This window comes from Trachypithecus francoisi, unplaced genomic scaffold, assembly GCF_009764315.1.
Source record: "Trachypithecus francoisi isolate TF-2019V2 unplaced genomic scaffold, Tfra_2.0 Lachesis_group6, whole genome shotgun sequence".
NCBI lineage: Eukaryota > Metazoa > Chordata > Mammalia > Primates > Cercopithecidae > Trachypithecus > Trachypithecus francoisi.
Window position 1 is genome coordinate 118516209 of NW_022681471.1, and position 22471 is coordinate 118538679.

The window sequence follows — 22471 nt, forward strand, 5'->3', positions numbered from 1 at the left end:
CTTTCCCCTCCCCTTTTCCCCTTTTCCCCTTTCCCCCTTTCCCCCTTTCCCCTTTCCCCCCCCCTTTCCCCTTCCCCTTCTCCCCTTTCCCCCCCTTCCCCTTTCCCCTTCCCCTTTCCCCCTTTCCCCCTTTCCCCCCTTTCCCCTTTCCCCCTTTCCCCCTTTCCCCCTTTCCCCTTTCCCTTTCCCCTTTCCCCCTTTCCCCTTCCCCTTTCCCCTTTCCCCTTTCTTTCCCCTTTCCCCTTTCCCCTTTCCCCTTTCCCCTTCCCCTTTCCCCTTTCCTTTCCCCCTCCCACCTCCCACCCTCATATGATCTACCCGCCTTGGCCTCCCAAAGTGCTGAGATTCCAGGCGTGAGCCACCATGCCCAGCCTGATTGGTTGCTTTCTGTAGCCAATCAGACGTTTGCATAGGAGTGAGTGTAACTTTGTAACTACACTTCATCCTCTGATTGGTTGCTTTCCACAACCAATCAGACTGATTGTAGGCCACTATTTCATTTACATACGATGTACACCACGTAACCAATGGGAAACCTCTTGAGGGTATTTAAACCCCAGAAAATTCTGGAGCTCTTGAGCCGCTGTATTAGGCCTGCTACCGCCTTGTGCAATGTTTTTTTTTTTTTTTTTTTTTTTTGGGTGAGACGGAGTCTCCCTCTGTCCCTCGGGCTGGAGTGCAGTGGCCGGATCTCAGCTCACTGCAAGCTCCGCCTCCCGAGTTTACGCCATTCTCCTGCCTCAGCCTCCCGAGTAGCTGGGACTACAGGCGCCCACCACCTCGCCCGGCTAGTTTTTTTTTGTATATTTTTAGTAGAGACGGGGTTTCACCATGTTAGCCAGGATGGTCTCGATCTCCTGACCTCGTGATCCGCCCGTCTCGGCCTCCCAAAGTGCTGGGATTACAGGCTTGAGCCACCGCGCCCGGCTGTACTTTTGTTTTCAATAAATCTCTGCTTTTGTTGCTTCATTCTTTCCTTGCTTTGTGCGTTTTGTCCAATTCTTTGTTCAAAATGCCATGAACCTGGACACCCTCCACCGGTAACACATACGCATGCCCAACACACACATACACAGGCATTTTTGGAAGAAAAAGTGTAATCATTTTAATATTTTTGTAAATTCCCTTTTATATTTCATTTAACATATTGTGAACCTCTCATGTCAAATGTAGCGCTTTGACGTCATTTTTTAAAGCGTTCAAGAAATCCTTTATCCAAAAGAAATCACAGTTAGGGCATTGATGAACAAAACAAATTGGTTCAGTTTCCCAGGTGGACTCTGGACTGGGCCTTTTCCCTGCCTTGCAGGCTGCAGTCATGCTTGGGAGCTACAGCATTAATCTAAAGGGCAATGACTCAGCTTCATTTGCATAACCATGGTGCACTGCATGCAAAACATTTACAAGTTAAAAGCCGTAGGTGTCCTTTAAACCTATTGTTTTGAAGAATGATACGTTTCTTTACACATTCACCTGAAAGAACTGCTGTATGTATTTGAGCTGGGCTTAATTTCACCCTCAGTGTACCAGAGGTGGCTGTTACCTGGGAGCTGCCTTTCCAAAATTGCTGTTGTGGTTTTTTTTTTCTATAGATTGCTAGAGTTAGTCACTTTTTTTTTTTTTTTCTTTTTTTGGAGACGGAGTCTCGCTCTGTCACCCAGGCTGGAGTGCTGTGGCCGGATTTCAGCTCACTGCAAGCTCCGCCTCCCGGGTTCACGCCATTTTCCTGTCTCAGCCTCCCGAGTAGCTGGGACTACAGGTGCTGCCACGTCTCCCGGCTACTTTTTTGTGTTTTTTAGTAGAGACGGGGTTTCACCGTGTGAGCCAGGATGGTGTCGATCTCCTGACCTCGTGATCCGCCCGTCTCGGCCTCCCAAAGTGCTGGGATTACAGGCTTGAGCCACCGCGCCCGGCCTTTTTTATTTATTTATTTCTATTGTTATTGTTTTATGAGACAGGGTGTCCTTCTGCTACCCACACTGGATTGCAGTGGTGCAAATGTGGCTCACAGTAGCCTTGGCCTCCTGGGCTCAGGCTATCCTCTTGCCACCGTAGTAAATGCCCAGCTAATTTTTTATTTTTACTTTTTATGTATTTGGTTTTTTTTTTTTTTTTTTGAGACGGAGTCTCGCTGTCACCCAGCTGGAGTGCTGTGGCCGGATCTCAGCTCACTGCAAGCTCCGCCTCCCGGGTTCCCGCCATTCTCCTGCCTCAGCCTCCCGAGGAGCTGGGACCACAGGCGCCGCCACGTCGCCCGGCTAGTTTTTTGTAGTTTTTTTTTTAGTAGAGACGGGGTTTCACCGTGTTAGCCAGGATGGTCTCGATATCCTGACCTCGTGATCCGCCCATCTCGGCCTCCCAAAGTGCTGGGATTACAGGCTTGAGCCACCGCGCCCGGCCTGGTTTTTTTTGAGATAGAGTTTCTTGGGGTTTTTTTTGTTTTACGAGACAGTCTTTGTTGGGTTTTTTGTTTGTTTGTTTGTTTTTTGAGACAGTCGCCCAAGCTGGAGTACAGTAGTGCAGTCACAGCTCACTGCAACCTTGACCTCCCAGGCCCAAGTGATCCTCCCACCTCAGCCTCCCGAGTAGCTGGGACTACAAGTGCATGCCACCGTGCCTGCCAAATTTTTTGTTTTTTTTAATTAGAGATGGGGTCTCACTATGGTATAGAACTCCTGGGCTTAAGGGATCTGCTAGCCTTGGGCTCCCAAGGTGCTGAGATTATAGGTGTGCCAGGCCCAGTCAGTAGAGTTTTAACTGGGTGTTTTATTGACGTGTGTAATGTTGGGACCTGTCTTCTTGTTTTATATAGCTGTAGTTTCTTGATTTCTCTTATGCTATGTAATATCTGACTTTTATGGTAGCTGTTTCTTTTAGTTCTACTACATATGTAGTATAGTTATACCTGTATTTGGAGTTTACAAAGGTCTTCTCTCCAATCTTGCATTTTCTGTTTAACATTACATTTATGAGATTCATAGATTCACTCACAGCACTGTGCACAGCTGTTATTTTTTCATGTTCTTGGTTCTTCTCTATGGTTATTACATTGTCATTATAATTCCATTCTACTGTTGATGCACATTTGGGTTGGGTGCAGCCTGAGGTCACTAGAACATCACTTGTATTGACAGTCGTGCATGTGCCACCTACTAGCACATGCCATATGATGTTTTTATTTTCCACTTTACTAAGTAATGGTAGTTATTTTCATAAGTGGTTAATACATTTGGTACTCCCTAGGAGAGGAACTGCTTGCTGGGCAAAGAGAAGTACATATTCAACTTTTCATTGAAGTAATGCCAGTTTTGGCTTTCTTCCAAAGAGATTGTGCCAGTATATAGTCGCGCCAATAGCATGTCGATGTTCCTGTTGTTTCACATGCTTACTAACTCTTGATATTTTCAGACTTCTACTTTTTTTTTTTTTTTTTGGAGATGGGGTCTCACTCTGTCGCCCAGGTTGGAGTGCAGTGGCACGATCTCAGCTTCCTGCAACCTCTGCCTCCCAGGTTCAAGTGGTTCTCCCACCACAGTCTCCCAAGCAGCTAGGACTACAGGCACGCACCACCATGCCCAGCTAATTTTTTGTATTTTAGTAGAGATGGGGTTTCATCATGTTGCCCAGGCTGGTCTCAAACTCCTGAGCTCAGGCAGTCTGCCCACCTCAGCCTCCCAAAGTCCTATGATTGATTACAGGCGTGAGCCACTGAGCCCAGCCCTTCAGACTTCTACATTTTTGACTATCTGATAGGTGTACAATGTATCACTTAAAATATTTGCACACAATTCCATCGTGTGGATGAACCATCATTTGTTCGAATCAAGATTCTGGTGTACGACATATAGGTAGCAGCCAATTTTTCTGTTGTATACTCAAAGCAGTGCTTGTCTAATTACTTCCTTAGTATGAATTCCAAGAGTAGAAATGTCAGGTTAAATGTTCCTCACATTTAACATTTTGATGCTTGTTACCGGACTGCCATTTGGAAAGATTTAACAATTTTACATTCCCATTTACAGTATTTTTATGCTTTTTCCCCATACCTGTGTCAAAATTAGGTACTAGAAGAAATCTACAAAAATTAGCTGGGCAGGGTGGCGGGTGCCTGTAATCCCACTACTCCAGAGGCTGAGGCAGGAGAACCGCTTGAACACTGGAGGCAGAGGTTGCAGTGAGCGGAGATCGCAGCCTAGGCGACAGAGCGAGAGTCCATCTCAAAAAAAAAAAAAAAAAAAAAAAACTCTAAAGGATGCATGTCCTTATTTTAGAAGTAAAATTACACAAGGCTTTTAAAACAACGGAGACCCCTGACCAGTGCTTCTCTCTCTGTAACTACCCAATGGGTTCATTTTGCCCACTGCCCAGATAGAGCCGATTTTTGTAATTGAGTTTAATTCACACAGAGCTGGCTGAACAGGAGACCGGAGTTTTATTATTACTGTGAATAGAAAATATCTTGGGCCCCAAAAATCACTAAGCTAAAGGGAAAATTCAAGCTGGGAACTGCTCAGGGCAAACTTGCCTCCTATTCTATTCAAAGCCATCCCTCTGCTCACTGAGATAAATGCATATCTGATTGCCTCCTTTGGAAAAGCTAATCAGAAACTCAATGCAAGTAGGTGAGAGACAAACCATTGTCTCTCACCTACTTGTGACCTGAAAGCCCTCTCCCTGCTTGGAGTTGTCACCTTTTGATTCCACTTGTCCTGCCTTTCCGGACCAAACCAACGTTCATCTTACATATGTTGATTGGTGTCTCATGTCTCCCTAAAATGTATAAAACCAACCTGTGCTCTGACCACTTTGGGCACATGTCGTCAGGACCTCCTGAGACTGTATCATGGGCACGCATCCTCAACCTTGGCAAAATATAATTTCTAAATTAACTGAGGCCTGTCTCAGATTTTTGGGGTTCACATTACTCAAATCAGTCTCCCTGAAGATTGGAAACTGAGGTTTTTAAAGGATAATTTGGTGGGTAGGGGGCTAAGGAGTGGGGAGTGCTGATTGGTCAGGTCCGAGATGAAATCCTAGGGAGTCAGTCGAAGCTGTCCTCTAGCAATGAGTCAGTTCCTGGGTGGGGACCACAACACCAGATGAGCCAGTTTATTGATCTGGGTGGCACCAGCTAGTCCATTCAGTGCAGGGACTGAAAAATATCTTGAGCACCAATCTTAGGTTTTATGGTAGTAGGTAGTGATGTTATCCCTAGGAGCAACTGAGGAGGTTTAGAACCTGTGGCCTCTAGCTACAAGACTCCAGAATCATAATTTATTTTTTAATTTTTAATTTTTATTTATTTATTTATTTTGAGACAGAGTTTCACTCTTGTTGCCCAGTCTGGAGTGCAATGGCACTACCTCGGCTCGCTGCAACCTCTGCCTTCGGGGTTCAAGCGATTCTCCTGCCTCAGCCTCCCGAGTAGTTGGGATTACAGGCACCCACCACCACGCCCGGCTAATTTTTTGTATTTTTAGTAGAGACGGGGTTTCGCCATGTTGGCCAGGCTGGTCTCGAACTCCTGACCTCGGGTGATCCGCCCACCTCAGCCTCCCAAAGTGCTGGGATTACAGGGGTGAGCCACCGTGTCCAGGCTATTTTTATTATTATTTTTTTACTTTCTTTTTTTTTTTTTTTGAGACGGAGTCTTGCTCTCTCACCCAGGCTGGAGTGCAGTGGCGCGATCTCGGCTCACTGCAAGCTCCGCCTCCCGGGTTCACGCCATTCTCCCGCCTCAGCCTCCGAGTAGCTGGGACTACAGGCGTCCACCACAAGTCCGGCTAATTTTTTTGGTATATTTAGTAGAGACGGGGTTTCACCATGTTAGCCAGGATGGTCTCGATCTCCTGACCTCGTGATCCTCCCGCCTCGGCCTCCCAAAGTGCTGGGATTACAGGCATGAGCCACCGCACCCGGCTATTTTTACTTTCTTGGGCTTTCCAGTAAAGACCAGAAAACCTGCTAGATAAATTCTAAAACAGCTGTAACACTAAACCATAATATTGTGGCTAATTTGTTAGTCCTACAAAGGCAGTCTGGTTCCCACGCAAGAATGGGGTTTGTTTCAGGAAAGGGCTGTTATAATTTGTGTCAAAGTTAAATTATAAACTAAGCTCTTCCCATAGTTAGTTTGGCCTATGCACAGGAATGAACACAGAAGCAAGATGGAGTCAGTTAGGTCAAATCTACACACTGCCATAACTGTCTCACTGTTATAATTTTTGCAAAGGCCGTTTCACATCCCCAATTCCCACTTCCCGGGAGCCATTTACAACTCTTAGCAGTTTTGTCTGTTTGCGTCTATGTCTCATAACAATATGCTTACGGCACTTGCCCTTGATTTTCAGTTGTAGATTGTGGCATAGACTGCAAATTGCCCACTCTGATACCAGCTTTTCCTCAGCCTTCAGAGCTATTGCACCTCCAGAATTCCTGAGCCTTTCCAGGCTTCTGAAGCATGAAAGTGTTCTTCTTATCACTTGACTGTTGCTGGCCCTTCTGTTTTTGTCACTATGAATTTACAGCTTTTCTTTTCATTCCTTTATTGTCATTCAGTGGGATTTGTGGATGGAGTGGTGATAAATGCATATATTTGTGTGAAAACCTAAGATATTGTACATTTCAGAAAACTGAAAAACAAAACCCCACTTTGAAAACAGAACTAAAACAGTATTTATTTTACAAAGTCCTCTTTAAAAATAGGATGACATTTTAGACACAGGTTGTTAAAAAACGTGCAGTCCAACCCTTTCATTGTACTGTTAAAGAAGCTGAGTGTGTCAGGCTGAGTATTTTCACCAAGTCTCCTGACTTTCCACTCGAATCTCTTTCCCCAGCCCCGTGATTCTCAATCTTGGCTGCTGTTACAAAGTCTTGGAGAGTTTCAAACAACCCTGTACCCTCAGGGCTACATCCCCGGCCAAATAAATCAGTCTCTCTGCAGGGGAGCCTGGGCATCCGAAGCACCTGGACTTGCCAGGAGGTCCTACTGTGCAGCCATGCTTGAGGATGACTACCTGCTGCCAGGAGATTGACCGGTTTCGCCCATTTCTAAAAGCATGGTAATGTGGACATCAAGACATCCATCACAAGCTCATTATTATTTGTTTGTTTCAGACAGGGTCTGGCTCTGTCGCCCAGGCTGGAGTGCAGTGGCCTGATCACGGCTCACTGCAATCTCCTCCTCCCGGGCTCAAGCCATCCTCCCACCTCAGCCTCCCGAGTAGCTGGGATTCCAGGTGCCCGCCACCACGCCTGTTTTTTTTTTTTTTTTTTAAATAGAGACGGGCTTTCACCCTGTTGCCCAGGCTGGTCTCTAACTCCTGAGTTCAAGTGATCCGCCCACCTTGGTTTCCAAAAGTGTTGGGATTACAGGTGTGAGCCTCTGTGCCTGGCCTATTTTTATTTATTACCTTTGTGTGTTATCCAGATTTTTTTTTTTTTTTTCAGACGGAGTCTCGCACTGTCACCCAGGCTGTAGTGTAACAGTGTGATGTTGGCTGACTGCAACCTCTGCCTCCTGGGTTTACGCGATTCTCCTGCCTAAGCCTCCCGAGTAGCTGGAATTACAGGAGCACACCACCACACCCGGCTAATTTTTTGTATTTTTAGTAGAGATGGGGTTTCACTATGTTGGCCAGACTGGTCTCAAACTCCTGACCTTGTGATCCGTCCACCTTGGCCTCCCAAAGTGCTGAGATTACAGGCGTGAGCCACCACACCCGGCCACAGATTTTTTTTTTTTTTTTGAGATGGAGTCTCGCTCTGTCACCCAGGCTGGAGTGCTGTGGCCGGATCTTAGCTCACTGCAAGCTCCGCCTCCCGGGTTCACGCCATTCTCCTGTCTCAGCCTCCCGGGTAGCTGGGACTACAGGCGCCGCCATGTCGCCCGGCTAGTTTTTTGTAGTTTTTAGTAGAGACGGGGTTTCACCGTGTTAGCCAGGATGGTCTCGATATCCTGACCTCGTGATCCGCCCGTCTCGGCCTCCCAAAGTGCTGGGATTACAGGCTTGAGCCACCGCGCTCGGCCCGGCCCCAGATTTAAAACAGTATCTATTTTCATGCCTCAATTTCACAAGCATGTATTCTGTTAATCCAATTAACAATGAACACTCAACAATTTTGTTACTGGCATCAATATGGTGTTCTTGCCGGGCGCGGTGGCTCAAGCCTGTAATCCCAGCACTTTGGGAGGCCGAGACGGGCGGATCACGAGGTCAGGATATCGAGACCATCCTGGCTAATACGGTGAAACCCCGTCTCTACTAAAAAATACAAAAAACTAGCCGGGCGAGGTGGCGGCGCCTGTAGTCCCAGCTACTCGGGAGGCTGAGGCAGGAGAATGGCGGGAACCCGGGAGGCGGAGCTTGCAGTGAGCTGAGATCCGGCCACTGCACTCCAGCCTGGGCGGCAGAGCGAGACTCCGTCTCAAAAAAAAAAAAATAAAAATAAAAATAAAAAATAAAAATATGGTGTTCTTGTGCCACAGTCCTCTGATAGTGGCATATTATTTAGCTCAGTTGTCACATGCCACTTATACCCTAAAGCAAATCTCCATGAAACAGTTTAAAATTGCTGAGTGATGTGGTCATTTTGCTATATCAGGATGTTTTCATTATCTAAGTGCAGTAATGGCAGATAACATTACGCACTTTATGGCTACTATGCTGATTATAGCTGGACACTGGATACTGTAGTAGTAGTTACTCGAAACCTCCATTATGATGAATTGATCTATTATCTCTATTTATTAGGTCATAGGAGTGGTTGACGTCGCTGAGTTTTAGCTCTGGCCAGCAAAAAGCATAGTCACTGTTTATTATGGTTATCAGGGAAGAACAAGAAAAATCACTATATATTATCACTCCTTGGGGGCGGGTGGCAGTGAAGGAAAAATCCCACACAGCCTTGGAATACCAGAGCTACTGACTGTGGGTTAGAATGGTCTTTTATTATGAAGGACAACCATTGAATTTGAGAAGTCTACAGTGAAAGTAAAATGTGTTTTTTTTTTTTTTTTTGAGACGGAGTGGTGCTCTGTCGCCCAGGCTGGAGTGCAGTGGCCAGATCTCAGCTCACTGCAAGCTCCACTTCCCGGGTTTACGCCATTCTCCTGCCTCAGCCTCCCGAGTAGCTGGGACTACAGGCACCCGCCACCTCGCCCGGCTAGTTTTTTGTATTTTTTTAGTAGAGACGGGGTTTCACTGTGTTAGCCAGGATGGTCTCGATCTCCTGACCTCATGATCCGCCCGTCTCGGCCTCCCAAAGTGCTGGGATTACAGGCTTGAGCCACCGCGTCCGGCCGTAAAATGTGTTCTTAAAATGCAATACTATCTTGAGGCAGTTTTAATTCTAACAATAGGAGCCTATATACCAGATGGTTTTGAAATATTTACAGGTCCTCTTTATCTGAAATTTTAGTTATCCAGGAACAACCATTGTAACTTATACCTTGCCACTAAAAGTAAGGTTTATTTATTCAGAAAAAAAGGATAATACAATTTTTCATTTTGAAATAATCAGGATGCATTGAATAAATGCTGTTTAAAAAGCCACACTTTCAACAACTGAAATCATAGATGGCTTTATCTAAGTAAATCCCTTAGTGTGAAGACCAGATAAATCATTTGATGATTTGTGAGAAGTATGTAACTACATGTGATTAAAGCTTCATGTGTATTTGTCATGTCGTGACTCGGTAGTTTAGCCTACAGAAGTAATCATTCATTAAAATGGCCCATCTTCCCCAAAATAAAACTGATTATAAACCATATCAAAATTTCTGCCACTTTTGGTCAGGTGCAGTGGCTCATGCCTATAATCCCAGCACTGTGGAAGGCCGAGGCAGATGGATCACCTGAACTCAGAAGTTCAAGACCAGCCTGAGCTACATGGGGAGACACCCATCTCTACAAAAAATACAAAAATTAGCCAGGCGTGGTGGTGTGTGCCTGTGGTCCCAGGTACTAGGAGGCTGAGGCGGGAGGATCCCTTGAGCTTGGGAGGCAGAGGCTGCAGTGAGCTGAGATCCCACCACTGTACTCCAGACTGGGTGACACAGTGAGACCCTGTCTCAAAAATAAATAAATAAATAAATAAAATTCTACCACTCATGCCTGTGATCCCAGCACTTTGAGAGGCCGAGGTGGGTGGATCACCTGAGGCCAGGAGTTCAAGACTAGCCTGGCCAACATGGTGAAACCCCATCTCTACTAAAAATACAAAAATTAGCCAGGTGCGGTAGCACAGGCCTGTAATCCCAGCTACTCTGGACGCTGAGGCAGAAGAATCACTTGAACCCAGGAGGCAGAGGTTGCAGTGAGACGAGACGAGATTGTGGCCACTGCACTCCAGCCAGGGAAACAGAGTGAGCCTCCATCTCAAAAAAAAAAAAGAAAAGAAAAAAAAAGTTGAAAATTAAATTTGCTAAAATTAAATGTGCCTAATTTTCCTAATTAAAAAATGTTTATCTTTACTTAAAAATGGAGGGGGATATCTCACTATTACTAGTAAGAGTAACTATATAAAATAATTTGAATTACTGATGCACATTCAGAGTCCTAGTTTTTAATACCAAAAAGCCATCAAGGCCGGGCACGGTGGCTCATGCCTGTAATCCCAGCACTTTGGGAGGCCCAGGCAGGCGGATCACCTGAGGTTGGGAGTTCAAGACCAGCCTGACCAACATGGCGAAACCCTGTCTCTACTAAAAATACAAAAATTAGCCGGGTGTGGTGGTGCATACCTGTAATCCCAGCTACAAGGGAGGCTGAGGCAGGAGAATTTCTTGAACCCGGGAGCCGGAGGTTTCAGTGAGCCGAGATTGCACCATTGCACTCCAGCCCAGGCAACAGTGCAAGGCTCTGTCTCAAAAAAAAAAAAAAAAAAGCCATCAAACAGGCAAATAAAATACTGCAAGTCAGACATAATCATAAGATTTCTGCTGAAACCTTTTAAATGTCTTGAAATCCTATTTTTAACAATATTTTGATTAAAGCAAATCATCTTGATTACAATAGTGCATCTTTTTTTTTTTTTTTTTTTTGAGACGGAGTCTCGCTCTGTCGCCCAGGCTGGAGTACAGTGGCGGATCTCAGCTCACTGCAAGCTCCGCCTCCCGGGTTACGCCATTCTCCTGCCTCAGCCTCCCAAGTAGCTGGGACTACAGGCACCCGCCACCTCGCCCGGCTAGTTTTTTGTATTTTTTAGTAGAGACGGGGTTTCACCATGTTAGCCAGGATGGTCTCGATCTCCTGACCTCATGATCCGCCCGTCTCGGCCTCCCAAAGTGCTGGGATTACAGGCTTGAGCCACCGCGCCCGGCCTACAATAGTGCATCTTAAATCACTGGGAGTACAAGTGTAATTGCTGCTTTATCTCTGAAATGATGTTTCTCTAGTTTTTTTTTTTTCAAAAATTACCAATTAAGGTCGGCACGGTGGTTCACACCTGTAATCCCAGCACTTTGGGAGGTCAAGGCGGGCGGATCATTTGAGATCAGGAGCTCGAGACCAGCCTGGCCAACACAGTGAAACCCCATCTCTGCTAAAAATACAAAAAATTTAGCAGGGTATGGTGGCGGGTGCCTGTAATCCCAGCTATTCCGGAGGCTGAGGCAGGAGAGTCACTTGAACGTGGGAGGTGGAGGTTGCAGTGAGCCGAGATCAAGCCATTGCACTCCAGCCTGGACGACAGAACAAGACTGTCTCCAAAACAAAACAAAAAAAGGCCCGATTTACCAAGAATATTTCTCATCCCCCTAAAAACTTGGCCACCCCCCCTTTTTTTTTGAAACACGGTCTCTGTCACCCAGACTGGAGTGCAGTGGCATGATCACGGCTCACTACAGCCTGGATCTCCTGGGCTCAAGCGATTCTCCTGCCTCAGCCTTCCAAGTAGCTAGGACCACAGGTGCGGGCTACCACACCTGGCTCATTTGTACTTTTGTAGAGGCAAGGGTCTCCCTATGTTGCCCAGGCTGGTCTTAAACTCCTGAGCTCAAGTACTCTGCCTGTCTCAGCCTCCCAAAGTGCTGGGATTACAGGTGTGAGCCACCACACCCAGCCCTTGGGTCTCTTTAATTTTGGTAGTATAGAAATAACCGGAACCTCAGAGAAGACACCTGTAATGCCAACTAGAAAAACACTGCTGCAAAGGACATCTAGTGGAAGGGTAAAAAGTAAAAAGCAGTAGAAACCTCAGCTTCCCTGAGAGCGTATTAGACCAGTGCTTCCCAAACTGTAAATAAAGTCCATTCTCATCCCCTGGGGGTTCTTGGTAACATCAACTGGTCTGGGGCACGCTTGAGATGGTGCATTTCTAACATAGTACCAGGGCATGGCCGAGCTACACTGGTTCCTGAGCCACACTCTGAGCAGTGAGGCATAATCTCCATAGTGTGATGTTCATATTTTAGCATTTTATTAAGTTTTACAGGTTTTCATGCTCGGTATATCTTGGTGGCTAACCCCTGGGCATGTAATAAATACTTAGAAATTTTCCACCAAACATGGTGACAAATTATTTTGCTCTTTAAAGGAATAACACTTATTACCTACATAATTTACTAAAGCAGAACATTTTACTCCTTGATGAATCCATAAAAATACAGCACAACTGTATTCTTACAGTATGTACAAAATCTTATTTTATCCTTTTATTTTCACAGGGCAATGCATAATTAGGTTGTTTTTAAATATAAAATTGATAGCAATAACTGTCACACACCTCTATGGTCATTTTAGGGTTTTTCTCTTTCTCTGATACTTTGTTTGGTGTGTTTATTCAACATTTATCAATTAGAATTTTAGTGCATTCACTAAGAGCCAAGCACCGACACACCCTGATATGCTTCCATCTAGGACTTTTAGCTGCTTAAACACATTTAACATGCCTCTTTTCCTCCAGTAAACTCTATTTAAAAAAAAAAAAAAGAACTCTTTCCTGCAATGAGATTGTTTCAGAAGTTGCCAGTCATCTTGGAACCCAAAGTCAGTAATAAGCAACTGTGGGACCACAAGTGGAAACCTTTTGATGATGGGGCCAGTGGTTCATGGACAGTCTGGCTCATTCAGACACACGCATCCGCAACTATGAACAGGAGTAATGCCTGGACCCATACCCAGTTCTCCTGCTGACTCTATCTTTGCCAAAGGACTACTGACTAGTTTTAATGGGGCCAAGAACACAAATATGTGTATTTTTCTTATAAAGAAACATTTTAATTCTATCCCTCTTTATGTAATAAAGGCTTCCTGGAAAACATGAAAGGTTTGGTGAGCAAATGCTTAGGAAGTTTTCTGACATTAAACCACCTTGTTCATTCATTCATTCATTCATTCATTCATTTTTGAGATAGAGTCTCACTCTATCACCCAGGCTGGAGTGCAGTGGCGTGATCTCAGCTCACTGCAACCTCCACGTCCCAGGTTCAAGTGATTCTCCTGCCTCAGCCTCCTCACCTTGTTCTTTAAAAACAATCATATTCTATGAACATGTGTCTGCTGGTGTAGCAGAAACAGAAGGATTAATCAATCAAGTCCTAGAAGGTGAACTCGGAGGAACACAATTTTATGAAGACTCAGTTTAAGACAAAGCTCAAACATTTGTATGTGGTGATGATTAAAACAAGAACAACAACAACAACAACAACAAACAAGAACAACAGCCTTGCAGGGGAATGAGCTTCTGAAGGTTATTATAATACAAAAAGGATGGAAGGTCCTACTTTGTATAAAAACTGTGATGTACAATTTCTGGTATAGTTTAAAAATAAAAGAAAGAAAAGGCCCCAGAGAAAAACAAATTTTTTGCACAGTTTTTTTTTTTTTTTTTTTTTGAGACTGAGTCTCGCTTTATCGTCCAGGCTGGAGTGCAATGGCACCATTTCGGCGCACTGCAACCTCTGCCTCCCAGGTTCAAGAGATTCTCCTGCCTCAGCCTCCCTAGCAACTGGGATTACAGGTGCCTGCCACCATGCCCGGCTAATTTTTGTATTTTTAATAGAGACAGGGTTTCACTATGTTGGGCAGGCTGATCTCGAACTCCTGACCTCCAGCGATCTACCCACCTCGGCCTCCCAAAGAGCTGGGATTACAGGCCTGAGCCACCATGCCTGGCCTGCACAGTATTTCTTAATGTAAAATTGTGTGATGTTTATATCATTAAAATCAACTTATTTATTTTATCTTTTGGCTTTCAGGTGGAATTTTAGAAAATACCTGGCAAGCAAATAGTTCTGAAAGTGCTTCCTCTTAAGTTTTTTTTTTTTTTTTTTTGAGACGGAGTCTCGCTCTGTCACCCAGGCTGGAGTGCAGTGGCCGGATCTCAGCTCACTGCAAGCTCCGCCTCCCAGGTTTACACCATTCTCCTGCCTCAGCCTCCGAGTAGCTGGGACTACAGGCGCCCGCCACCTTGCCTGGCTAGTTTTTGTATTTTTAGTAGAGACGGGGTTTCACCGTGTTAGCCAGGATGGTCTCGATCTCCTGACCTCGTGATCCACCCGTCTCGGCCTCCCAAAGTGCTGGGATTACAGGCTTGAGCCACCGTGCCCGGCCCCTCTTAAGTTCTTTGGTATAATTTGGTCATTTTGATAGTAATCAACCCATTAAGTAGGTACTTTAACACTCACATATCAATTAAAATGGAATGTGGAGTACAGATATTTAGAAAACCATGACTGAGGAATAAATTGTATTTTTGACCTCACGGAAAACAGAACTCTAAAATTTTACTTATGTTTCTGTGGCAAAGATAGCCATACTGCCTACGAGGACAACTCTAACTCTATTTATACTAAAGAAACGTTCTACAAAACATCTCTTTCTGATTATTAGAAGTAACTGTTTTTTTGTTTTTTTTTTTTTTTTGAGGCGGAGTCTTGCTCTGTCGCCCAGGCTGGAGTGCAGTGGCCGGATCTCAGCTCACTGCAAGCTCCGCCTCCCAGATTTACACCATTCTCCTGCCTCAGCCTCCCGAGTAGCTGGGACTACAGGCGCCCACCACCTCGCCCGGCTAGTTTTTGTATTTTTAGTAGAGACGAGGTTTCACCGTGTTAGCCAGGATGGTCTCGATCTCCTGACCTCGTGATCCACCCGTCTCGGCCTCCCAAGTGCTGGGATTACAGGCTTGAGCCACCGCGCCTGGCCCCTCTTAAGTTCTTTGGTATAATTGGTCATTTTGATAGTAATCAACCATTAAGTAGGTACTTTAACACTCACATATCAATTAAAATGGAATGTGGAGTACAGATATTAGAAAACCATGACTGAGGAATAAATTGTATTTTTGACCTCATGGAAAACAGAACTCTAAAATTTTACTTATGTTTCTGTGGCAAAGATAGCCATACTGCCTACGAGGACATCTCTAACTCTATTTATACTAAAGAAACGTTCTACAAAACATCTCTTTCTGATTATTAGAAGTAACTGTTCTATACACTTTTTTAAAGTAGAAGAGGCAAGTTTCAACTTGAAAAGAGTAATTTTGAATTTCATGAAGTTATACCTTTTTATGCCTTCTGATTCAGTGAGCGTCAACATCTAGAATTTAATGTCAGTTTGCAGACTGTTAAGGATTATTCTTTTATTTCAGCAACAGCTAATTTTCCTCTTGAAGCATTTTCTCTATTTCCTTATCCCAGTTTTCATCTCGTTTTTCGGATTCTGTCACCATTCATATTCTTGAAGTTCCTGCTGCAGTTCTTTTTCCCAATCTGCAGAATCTCTAAAAGAAAAAAGGAGAAGAAAAAGATTCTCTCTGAATTCATACTGCTGGTGTTCACAATTTGGTCCATCTCAATTACCTACGCAAAGTCCTAGCTGCCGTAATGTTTAACATCTCAGCCTTCATTACTGTGTGTGCTCAAAAAAACTCAGTAAATTTTAACAGTGACCAAGGATAAATACAATTAGAAAGATAAATCTGTTAATGTAGAAGCAAAGGTATCAGAGGCCATCAATATATTTTGGGTATTATTTTGCTTTCCCTATGCCTCTGCTTTTCCTTTTATTTAAATGGGTAATTGATAATTAATACTTGGTTGCAAGTTAATTTTTACCACTACCAATGATGATGATGGTAGCAAAAGCAGCTAATGTTTATTGAGCACTTACTGAGCTGGGCACTGGCCTAACTGCTTTCTGTGTATCATGCTTTTCATCCTTAGAACAGTCCGTGGACAAGGTATTACTATTAGCCACATCTTACAGATGGGGAAATGGAGACTTAGGAGAGGTTAAGCAACTTGCCCAAGATCACAACGTTTGACAGCGACAGATATAAGAATGGAACCACATCTGCAGGCTCCACAGTCTATGCTTAACCACTATGCAGACAACGAGTTGTCTCCTTAAGAGTGGAGACAGACACCGTGGTCTGAAGTCAGCCTGGACTCTCTCATGGTGTTCTGACTGGAGCTCTCACTCTGGTCTTTCGCGTTGAGATGTAGAGCTGCAACTTTCCGCGTGGACACTCAATATACCTCTGTGTGTGTGGGATAATGCATCTGCTATGTAATGTTATAAAACAAGCTGGCTATTTAAAAAGTAAAGCTAAGATTCATTTTTGTCTTTTGTTTTTTGAGACGGAGTCTCACTCTGTCACCCAGGCTGGAGTGCAATGGTACGGTCTCGGCTCACTGCAATCTCTACCTCCCGGGTTCAAGCCATTCTCCTGCCTCAGCCTCCCGCGTAGCTGGGACTACAGGCGCCCGCCACCAGGCCAGGCTAATTTTTTTTTTGTATTTTTAGTAGAGACGGAGTTTCACCATGTTAGCCAGGATGGTCTCAATCTCCTGACCTTGTGATCTGCCTGCCTCGGCCTCCCAAAGTGCTGGGATTACAGGCGTGAGCCACCGCGCCCGGCTTGTCTTTAAAAATAAACCTTAAACTTAGCTATAGAGAAAACAAAAAAATGAAATGTTTTAATTGTTCTACAGCAGCAACCTCAAAGGAAAAGACACCCTGTGTTACGCAGGAAGCCACCAATTCACAAATATTTATTAGGGTGCTTACTGAGTGCTAAGTTCCATGTTAGGTAATGTATGGGGATAGAAAGACAATGTGTAACTGCCCTTGGGGAGCTTACAATTTAGTCCTGGAGCCAAGACATATAATAAATAAAAGACTATTGGGGCCAGGCATGGTGGCTCATGCCTGTAATCCCAGCACTTTGGGAGGCCGAGGCAGACAGAGCACTAGAGGCCAGGAGTTTGAGACCAGCCCACCAACATAGCGATACAAAAAATACAAAAATTAGCCCGGTGTGGTGGTGTGCGCCTGTAGTCCCAGCTACTTGGGAGGCTGAGGCAGGAGAATCGCTTCAACCTGGGAGGTGGAGGTTGTAGTGAGCCGCAATTGTGCCACTGCACTCCAGCCTGGGCAACAGAGTAAGACTCCATCTCAAAAAAAAAAAAAAGAAAAAAAAAAGGCTGTTGGGCTGCATGTGGTGGCACATACCTATAATTCTAGCACTTAGAGACACTGAGGTGGGAGGATTGCTTGAGCCCAAGAGTTTGAGATCAGCCTGGGCAATCTGGCAAGACTCCACCTCTATAAAAAATTTAAAAAATTAGCCTGATATGGTGGCACACGTCTGTAGTCCCAGCTGCAGTGGAGCCTGAGGTGGGAGGACGGTGTGAGCCTAGGAGTTTGAGGCTGCAGTGAGCTATGATGGCACTATTGCACTTCAGCCTGGGTGACAGAGTGAGACCCTATCTCAAAAAGAAAACTGGTTTTTAAAAGCAGCCTGGTCCTTCCCAGAAGCAATGCTCTTTTGGCATGCAACAGCTGGGAAAAGAATCTTCCATGTACATGTCTACAGTCAAGCAGAACGCTAGCTTTTAAAAATTTATTATTATTATTATTTTGAGATGAAGTCTTGCTCTGTCACTCAGGCTGGAGTGCAGTGGCGTGATATCGGCTCACTGCAACCTCCACCTCCCAGGTTCAAGTGATTGTCCCACCTCAGCCTCCTCCCGAGTAGCTAGAATTATAGACGTGAGCCACTGCACCAGGTCCAAACATTTATTATTATTTTTATTTATTTATTTTTGAGACGGAGTCTGGCTCTGTCACTCAGGCTGGAGTGCAGTGGGCGCGATCTCGGCTCACTGCAAGCTCCACCTCCTGGGTTCATGCCATTCTCCTGCCTCAGCCTCCCGAGAAGCTGGGACTACAGGCGCCTGCCACCACGCCCGGCTAATTTATTTTGTATTTTTAGTAAAGACGGGGTTTCACCATGTTAGCCAGTATGGTCTCTATCTCCTGACCTCGTGATCTGCCCGCCTTGGCCTACCAAAGTGCTGGGATTACAGGCGTGAGCCACTGCGCCCGGCTGCCAAAAATTTATTTTATTAAATTTTTTAGACACAGGGTCTTGCTCTGTGTCCCAGTCTGGAGTGCAGTGGTGTGATCATAGCTTACTGTAGCCTTAAAGTCCTGGGCTCAGCTGGGTGCAGTGGCTCACATCTGTAATCCCAGCACTTTGGGACGCCAAGGCAGGTGGATCACCTGAGGTTGCGAGTTCGAGACCAGCCTGACTAACATGGTGAAACCCCATCTCTAGTAAAAATACAGAAATTAGTGGGCATAGTGGCATGTGCCTGTAATCCCAGCTACTCAGGAGGTTGAGGCAGAAGAATCGGTTGAACCCCGGAGGCAGAGGTTGCGGTGAGCTGAGATCGTGCCATTGCACTCCAGCCTGGGTGACAGAGACTCTGTCTTTAAAAAAAAAAAATTATCGGCCGGGCGCGGTGGCTCAAGCCTGTAATCCCAGCACTTTGGGAGGCCGAGACGGGCGGATCACGAGGTCAGGAGATCGAGACCATCCTGGCTAACACGGTGAAACCCCGTCTCTACTAAAAATACAAAAAAAACTAGCCGGGCGAGGTGGCAGGCGCCTGTAGTCCCAGCTACTCGGGAGCTGAGGCAGGAGAATGGTGTAAACCCGGGAGGCGGAGCTTGCAGTGAGCTGAGATCCGGCCACTGCACTCCAGCCTGGGCTACAGAGCGAGACTCCGTCTCAACACAAAAAAAAAAAAAAAAAAAAAAAATTATCCTGGGCTCAAGTGATCCTCCTGCCTCAGCCTCCTGAGTAGCTGGGACCATAGGCACATGACAACATACCAGCAAAATGCCAGCTTTTAAAGCAGAAGGCTGGAGGGCAGCATCTCCATGTGCCCAGGGGTACATGCCCTTACCCCATTCCTGGTTACATGTCCTTGGGGCTGAGATGCCCTGGGTGAATTGCTTAACCTCTCTGAGTCTCAGGCTTTCCCTTTACATTGGGGGTTTCATCAGAGGAGCTCTATAGTCACACTTTGATTTGCTTCTGTGACTGCTTAAGGCAGAAGGACATGAGTGAGGTCTGGTCATGTTTGTTAGACTCCACCTTCTAGTAGGGAACAGAATATCAATTTATTTATTTATTTATTGAGACAGGGTCTCATCCTGTCACCCAGGCTGGAATGCAGTGGTGTGATCACGGCTTACTGCAACCTGGACCTCCTGGGCTCAAGCCATCCTTCCACCTCAGCCTCCCGAATAGCTGGGACCACAGGCCCACACCGCCATGCCTGGCTAATTTTTGTATTTTTGGTAGAGACAGGGTTTTGCAGTGTTGGCCAGGCTGGTCTCAAACTCCTGACCTCAAGCAATCCACCCGCCTCGGCCTCCCAAAGTGCTGGGATTATAAGTGTGAGCCACCGCGTCCGGTAAGAATCAATTTTGATGCAAAATTTACAAGATTGTGCACTGGCTTCAGAATAATTTTCTACAATTGGCTTTGGAATTAGGGAGGTGAATAGTTTCTTTGTTTTGTTTTTTACCTTCCAGTACGGCTGTCTCATCTTGCTTTTTGTCAAGCACTAGTTGCTCCATTTCTTTCCTTAGATCTTCCTGATTTAAGTTACAGGCATCGAAGGCATCACTGACAAACTCAGAAACACCTGGGCTAGTAGAAATTTCTTCTTCATCCTGAAATGCAACAAATGAGCTCTTGAAATGGTTTGCTAAGCGACATTTGTGTTATTCTGGTTTGCTATTGTCTCACAATTTAATGCCATGCTATTTTTATTTCTTTTCTCCGTGAGCTGTAAGACAATGAGCACTGCTCTCCAACCTTCTAACTTGCAGTTGCTTGGTAACTACATGAGTTACCACCTGAGGCTATTATTCTCCCTCACAGCTTGAATCACTCCAACCGTTCTCTCCAATCCCTGATGAGCACATCTAGAATTACATATGCCAGTAAATCACCAAGTCTCAGCCATAGTTCCTTGACTATTCAAGTACCAGATGCTGCTTCTTCCAAACCCATATTCATACATAGTTTTAAATGGTATTAGAGATAGTTAACACAGTTACTTTATTTCCAGATATCAACTACTAGGTACAATGTAAAACTGGATTACCTCTTGAGTTTTAAGCTGAGATTTGATTACAACGGGTGGCGTTTTGGGCCGTACTGCCTCTAAGAAGTGAGAATAAGAGAGACAATAATTGCTTGGTTCAGTTCTGAATATATATTATAATCACAGTAAAATATCCACAAGTATTATGATACTAAATAATTTTCAGAAATGAATTTTTATGTTATGCTTTCAGCTTTTCTTAAGTTATAAGAAACAGCTATGGTGAAACCATCTCAACCTGTTACTTTGGGGATATTTTTATCTATCTACCTATCTATTCATTTATTTGTTTTTAGACATGAAGTGTCACTATGTTGCCCAGGCCGGACTCAAACTTCTGGGCTCAAGTGATCCTCCTGCCTCAGTCTTCTGGGGATATTTTTAACATGTCATCATATTCAATACTCCTTATATAAAATTTCCAGCAGGAAATAATTTTTAACTACAGTGTGAGCAAAATTCATTCAAGAATAGTTCTGTACTTTTTTAGGATAATGAGGATTAAGTTATTTATCAAGTTTGCCTGCTGACATGAGTGCTAGAAAAGGCAGTCTTTATGGAATACTGTCATAAGTCCATTTTGTTAAGGCAGTATTTGATAAAATGGCATTTTCCAACAAAATTAACATAAATGCTAAAGAATGATAGACAACTGGGATGCATGTTAACATTGATATACAAAATGACAAATTTTCCTGTGTAGAGCAACTTCACTCCATTTCGCTGACACTAAGAGCAGTGTCGGATCCTGTCCTAGTATTCTATATAACCTGTACCTCAGGACATGGTGTTTTGCTTAATCATTTAAAATTCCGTGAATTACATCACCCCGCTTCTCGTGGGATGCATGTCCAGTTATAATGAGTACCTACTATACACAGCAGGTACTCACTAAAAATTTAAAATATGACACAAAATGTGTTTCTTGTTTTAATTATTACAGATTTCAAACAGCTGCCATTATTATACAACACATTCCCACAACCAGTGGTAAGTTAGTGTCACAATGAGTCCAATGTTGATCAGTGCCTAGCTCAGAACTAGATAGATCCTTGTAACTTGGAGTGGAATGGAGCTTTGTTCTGCTCTACAGACTACACCCACTGGAGAAACATCAGGTTGAAAGAGGACAAAAAGGAGGCGGACTGAATCAGAATAGGGGACAAAAGTATAAAGAATCACACGGTTAAGGGCCAAAAATGAGAGGTGGGGAAGATGACGGATGTTTGAGAGAGAAAAAGAAAAAGAAAAAAAACTCGCCAGGCACAGTGGCTCATGCCTGTAAGTCCCAGCTACTTGGGAAGCTGAGGCAGGAGGATCGCTTGAGTCTAGGAGTTTGAGGACAGCCTGGGCAACATAGTGAGACCCGTGTCTAAAAAAAAAAAAAATAAAAACAAGGAATGAGAAAGGAGATAAGCAAAGTAAAGGAAAGCTTGGGGAAGACATGATTGAGATGGGTCAGAGAGAAGGCAGTAAGAGAAAAATGAAGATTTCCTCCAGGAGGAAAAGAATTTTTCCCTAAGACAATGACATTTCTGGTATGTATAAAAGGTCAAGCTCATTTGAGTCTCTAAGAACAACGTTTTCTGTAGAGTGCTGTCTTCTACCCAGAATGTACCTGTCAGTGGCAAGTCGTGCTCTCTGCCATTGCTCTTCTCCTCCTTCCCTGCGGCCTGCTGTTGGGCGGCCAGGGCCGTGAGCTGGGCTGACTGCTTAATCAGGGAGACGCGGTAAAAGTAGTTCCTCCAGAACACTTCTTCCTTCACACTTTTAAAGAAAGGCAAATTAGAACAGTGGAAAAAGGCAAAATTAAAAACGAATAAAAAGCAGATAGACAAGAACACATTTGAGAACGTACAAAGACAAGTGCACGCAGGGGTTATTTGTTGTAGAGGGGACTGGAGTAGATGATTTGCAGGAGCACTTTCAAAGCTGAGTGAGGTTCAGAGGGGGTTCGTACTGGCTTTAACAATTTTTTTTTTGACACGGAGTCTTGCTCTGTTGCCCAGGTTGGAGTGCAGTGGTGTGATCTCAGCTCACTGCAACCTGTCTCCT

The 22471-nt window shown here is 44.7% G+C and overlaps 1 protein-coding gene and 1 non-coding gene across 2 annotated transcripts in view; both read right to left on the minus strand.

The window, feature by feature from the left end:
- Nucleotides 1-5933: 5933 nt before the first annotated feature.
- On the minus strand, nt 5934-5995 carry LOC117078633. Its single transcript, XR_004435074.1, has one exon. It is a non-coding gene; the product is annotated as a U7 small nuclear RNA (small nuclear RNA).
- A 9573-nt stretch (nt 5996-15568) lies between these two features.
- Nucleotides 15569-22471, minus strand: part of SYAP1 (synapse associated protein 1) — a 46126-nt gene continuing 39223 nt past the window's right edge. The window contains 6 exon segments of the mRNA XM_033200977.1: nt 15569-15677; nt 15680-15727; nt 19396-19398; nt 19832-19979; nt 20417-20475; nt 22035-22183. Of these exon segments, the coding sequence (XP_033056868.1) occupies nt 15604-15677; nt 15680-15727; nt 19396-19398; nt 19832-19979; nt 20417-20475; nt 22035-22183 (481 nt within the window). The 3' untranslated portion in view covers nt 15569-15603.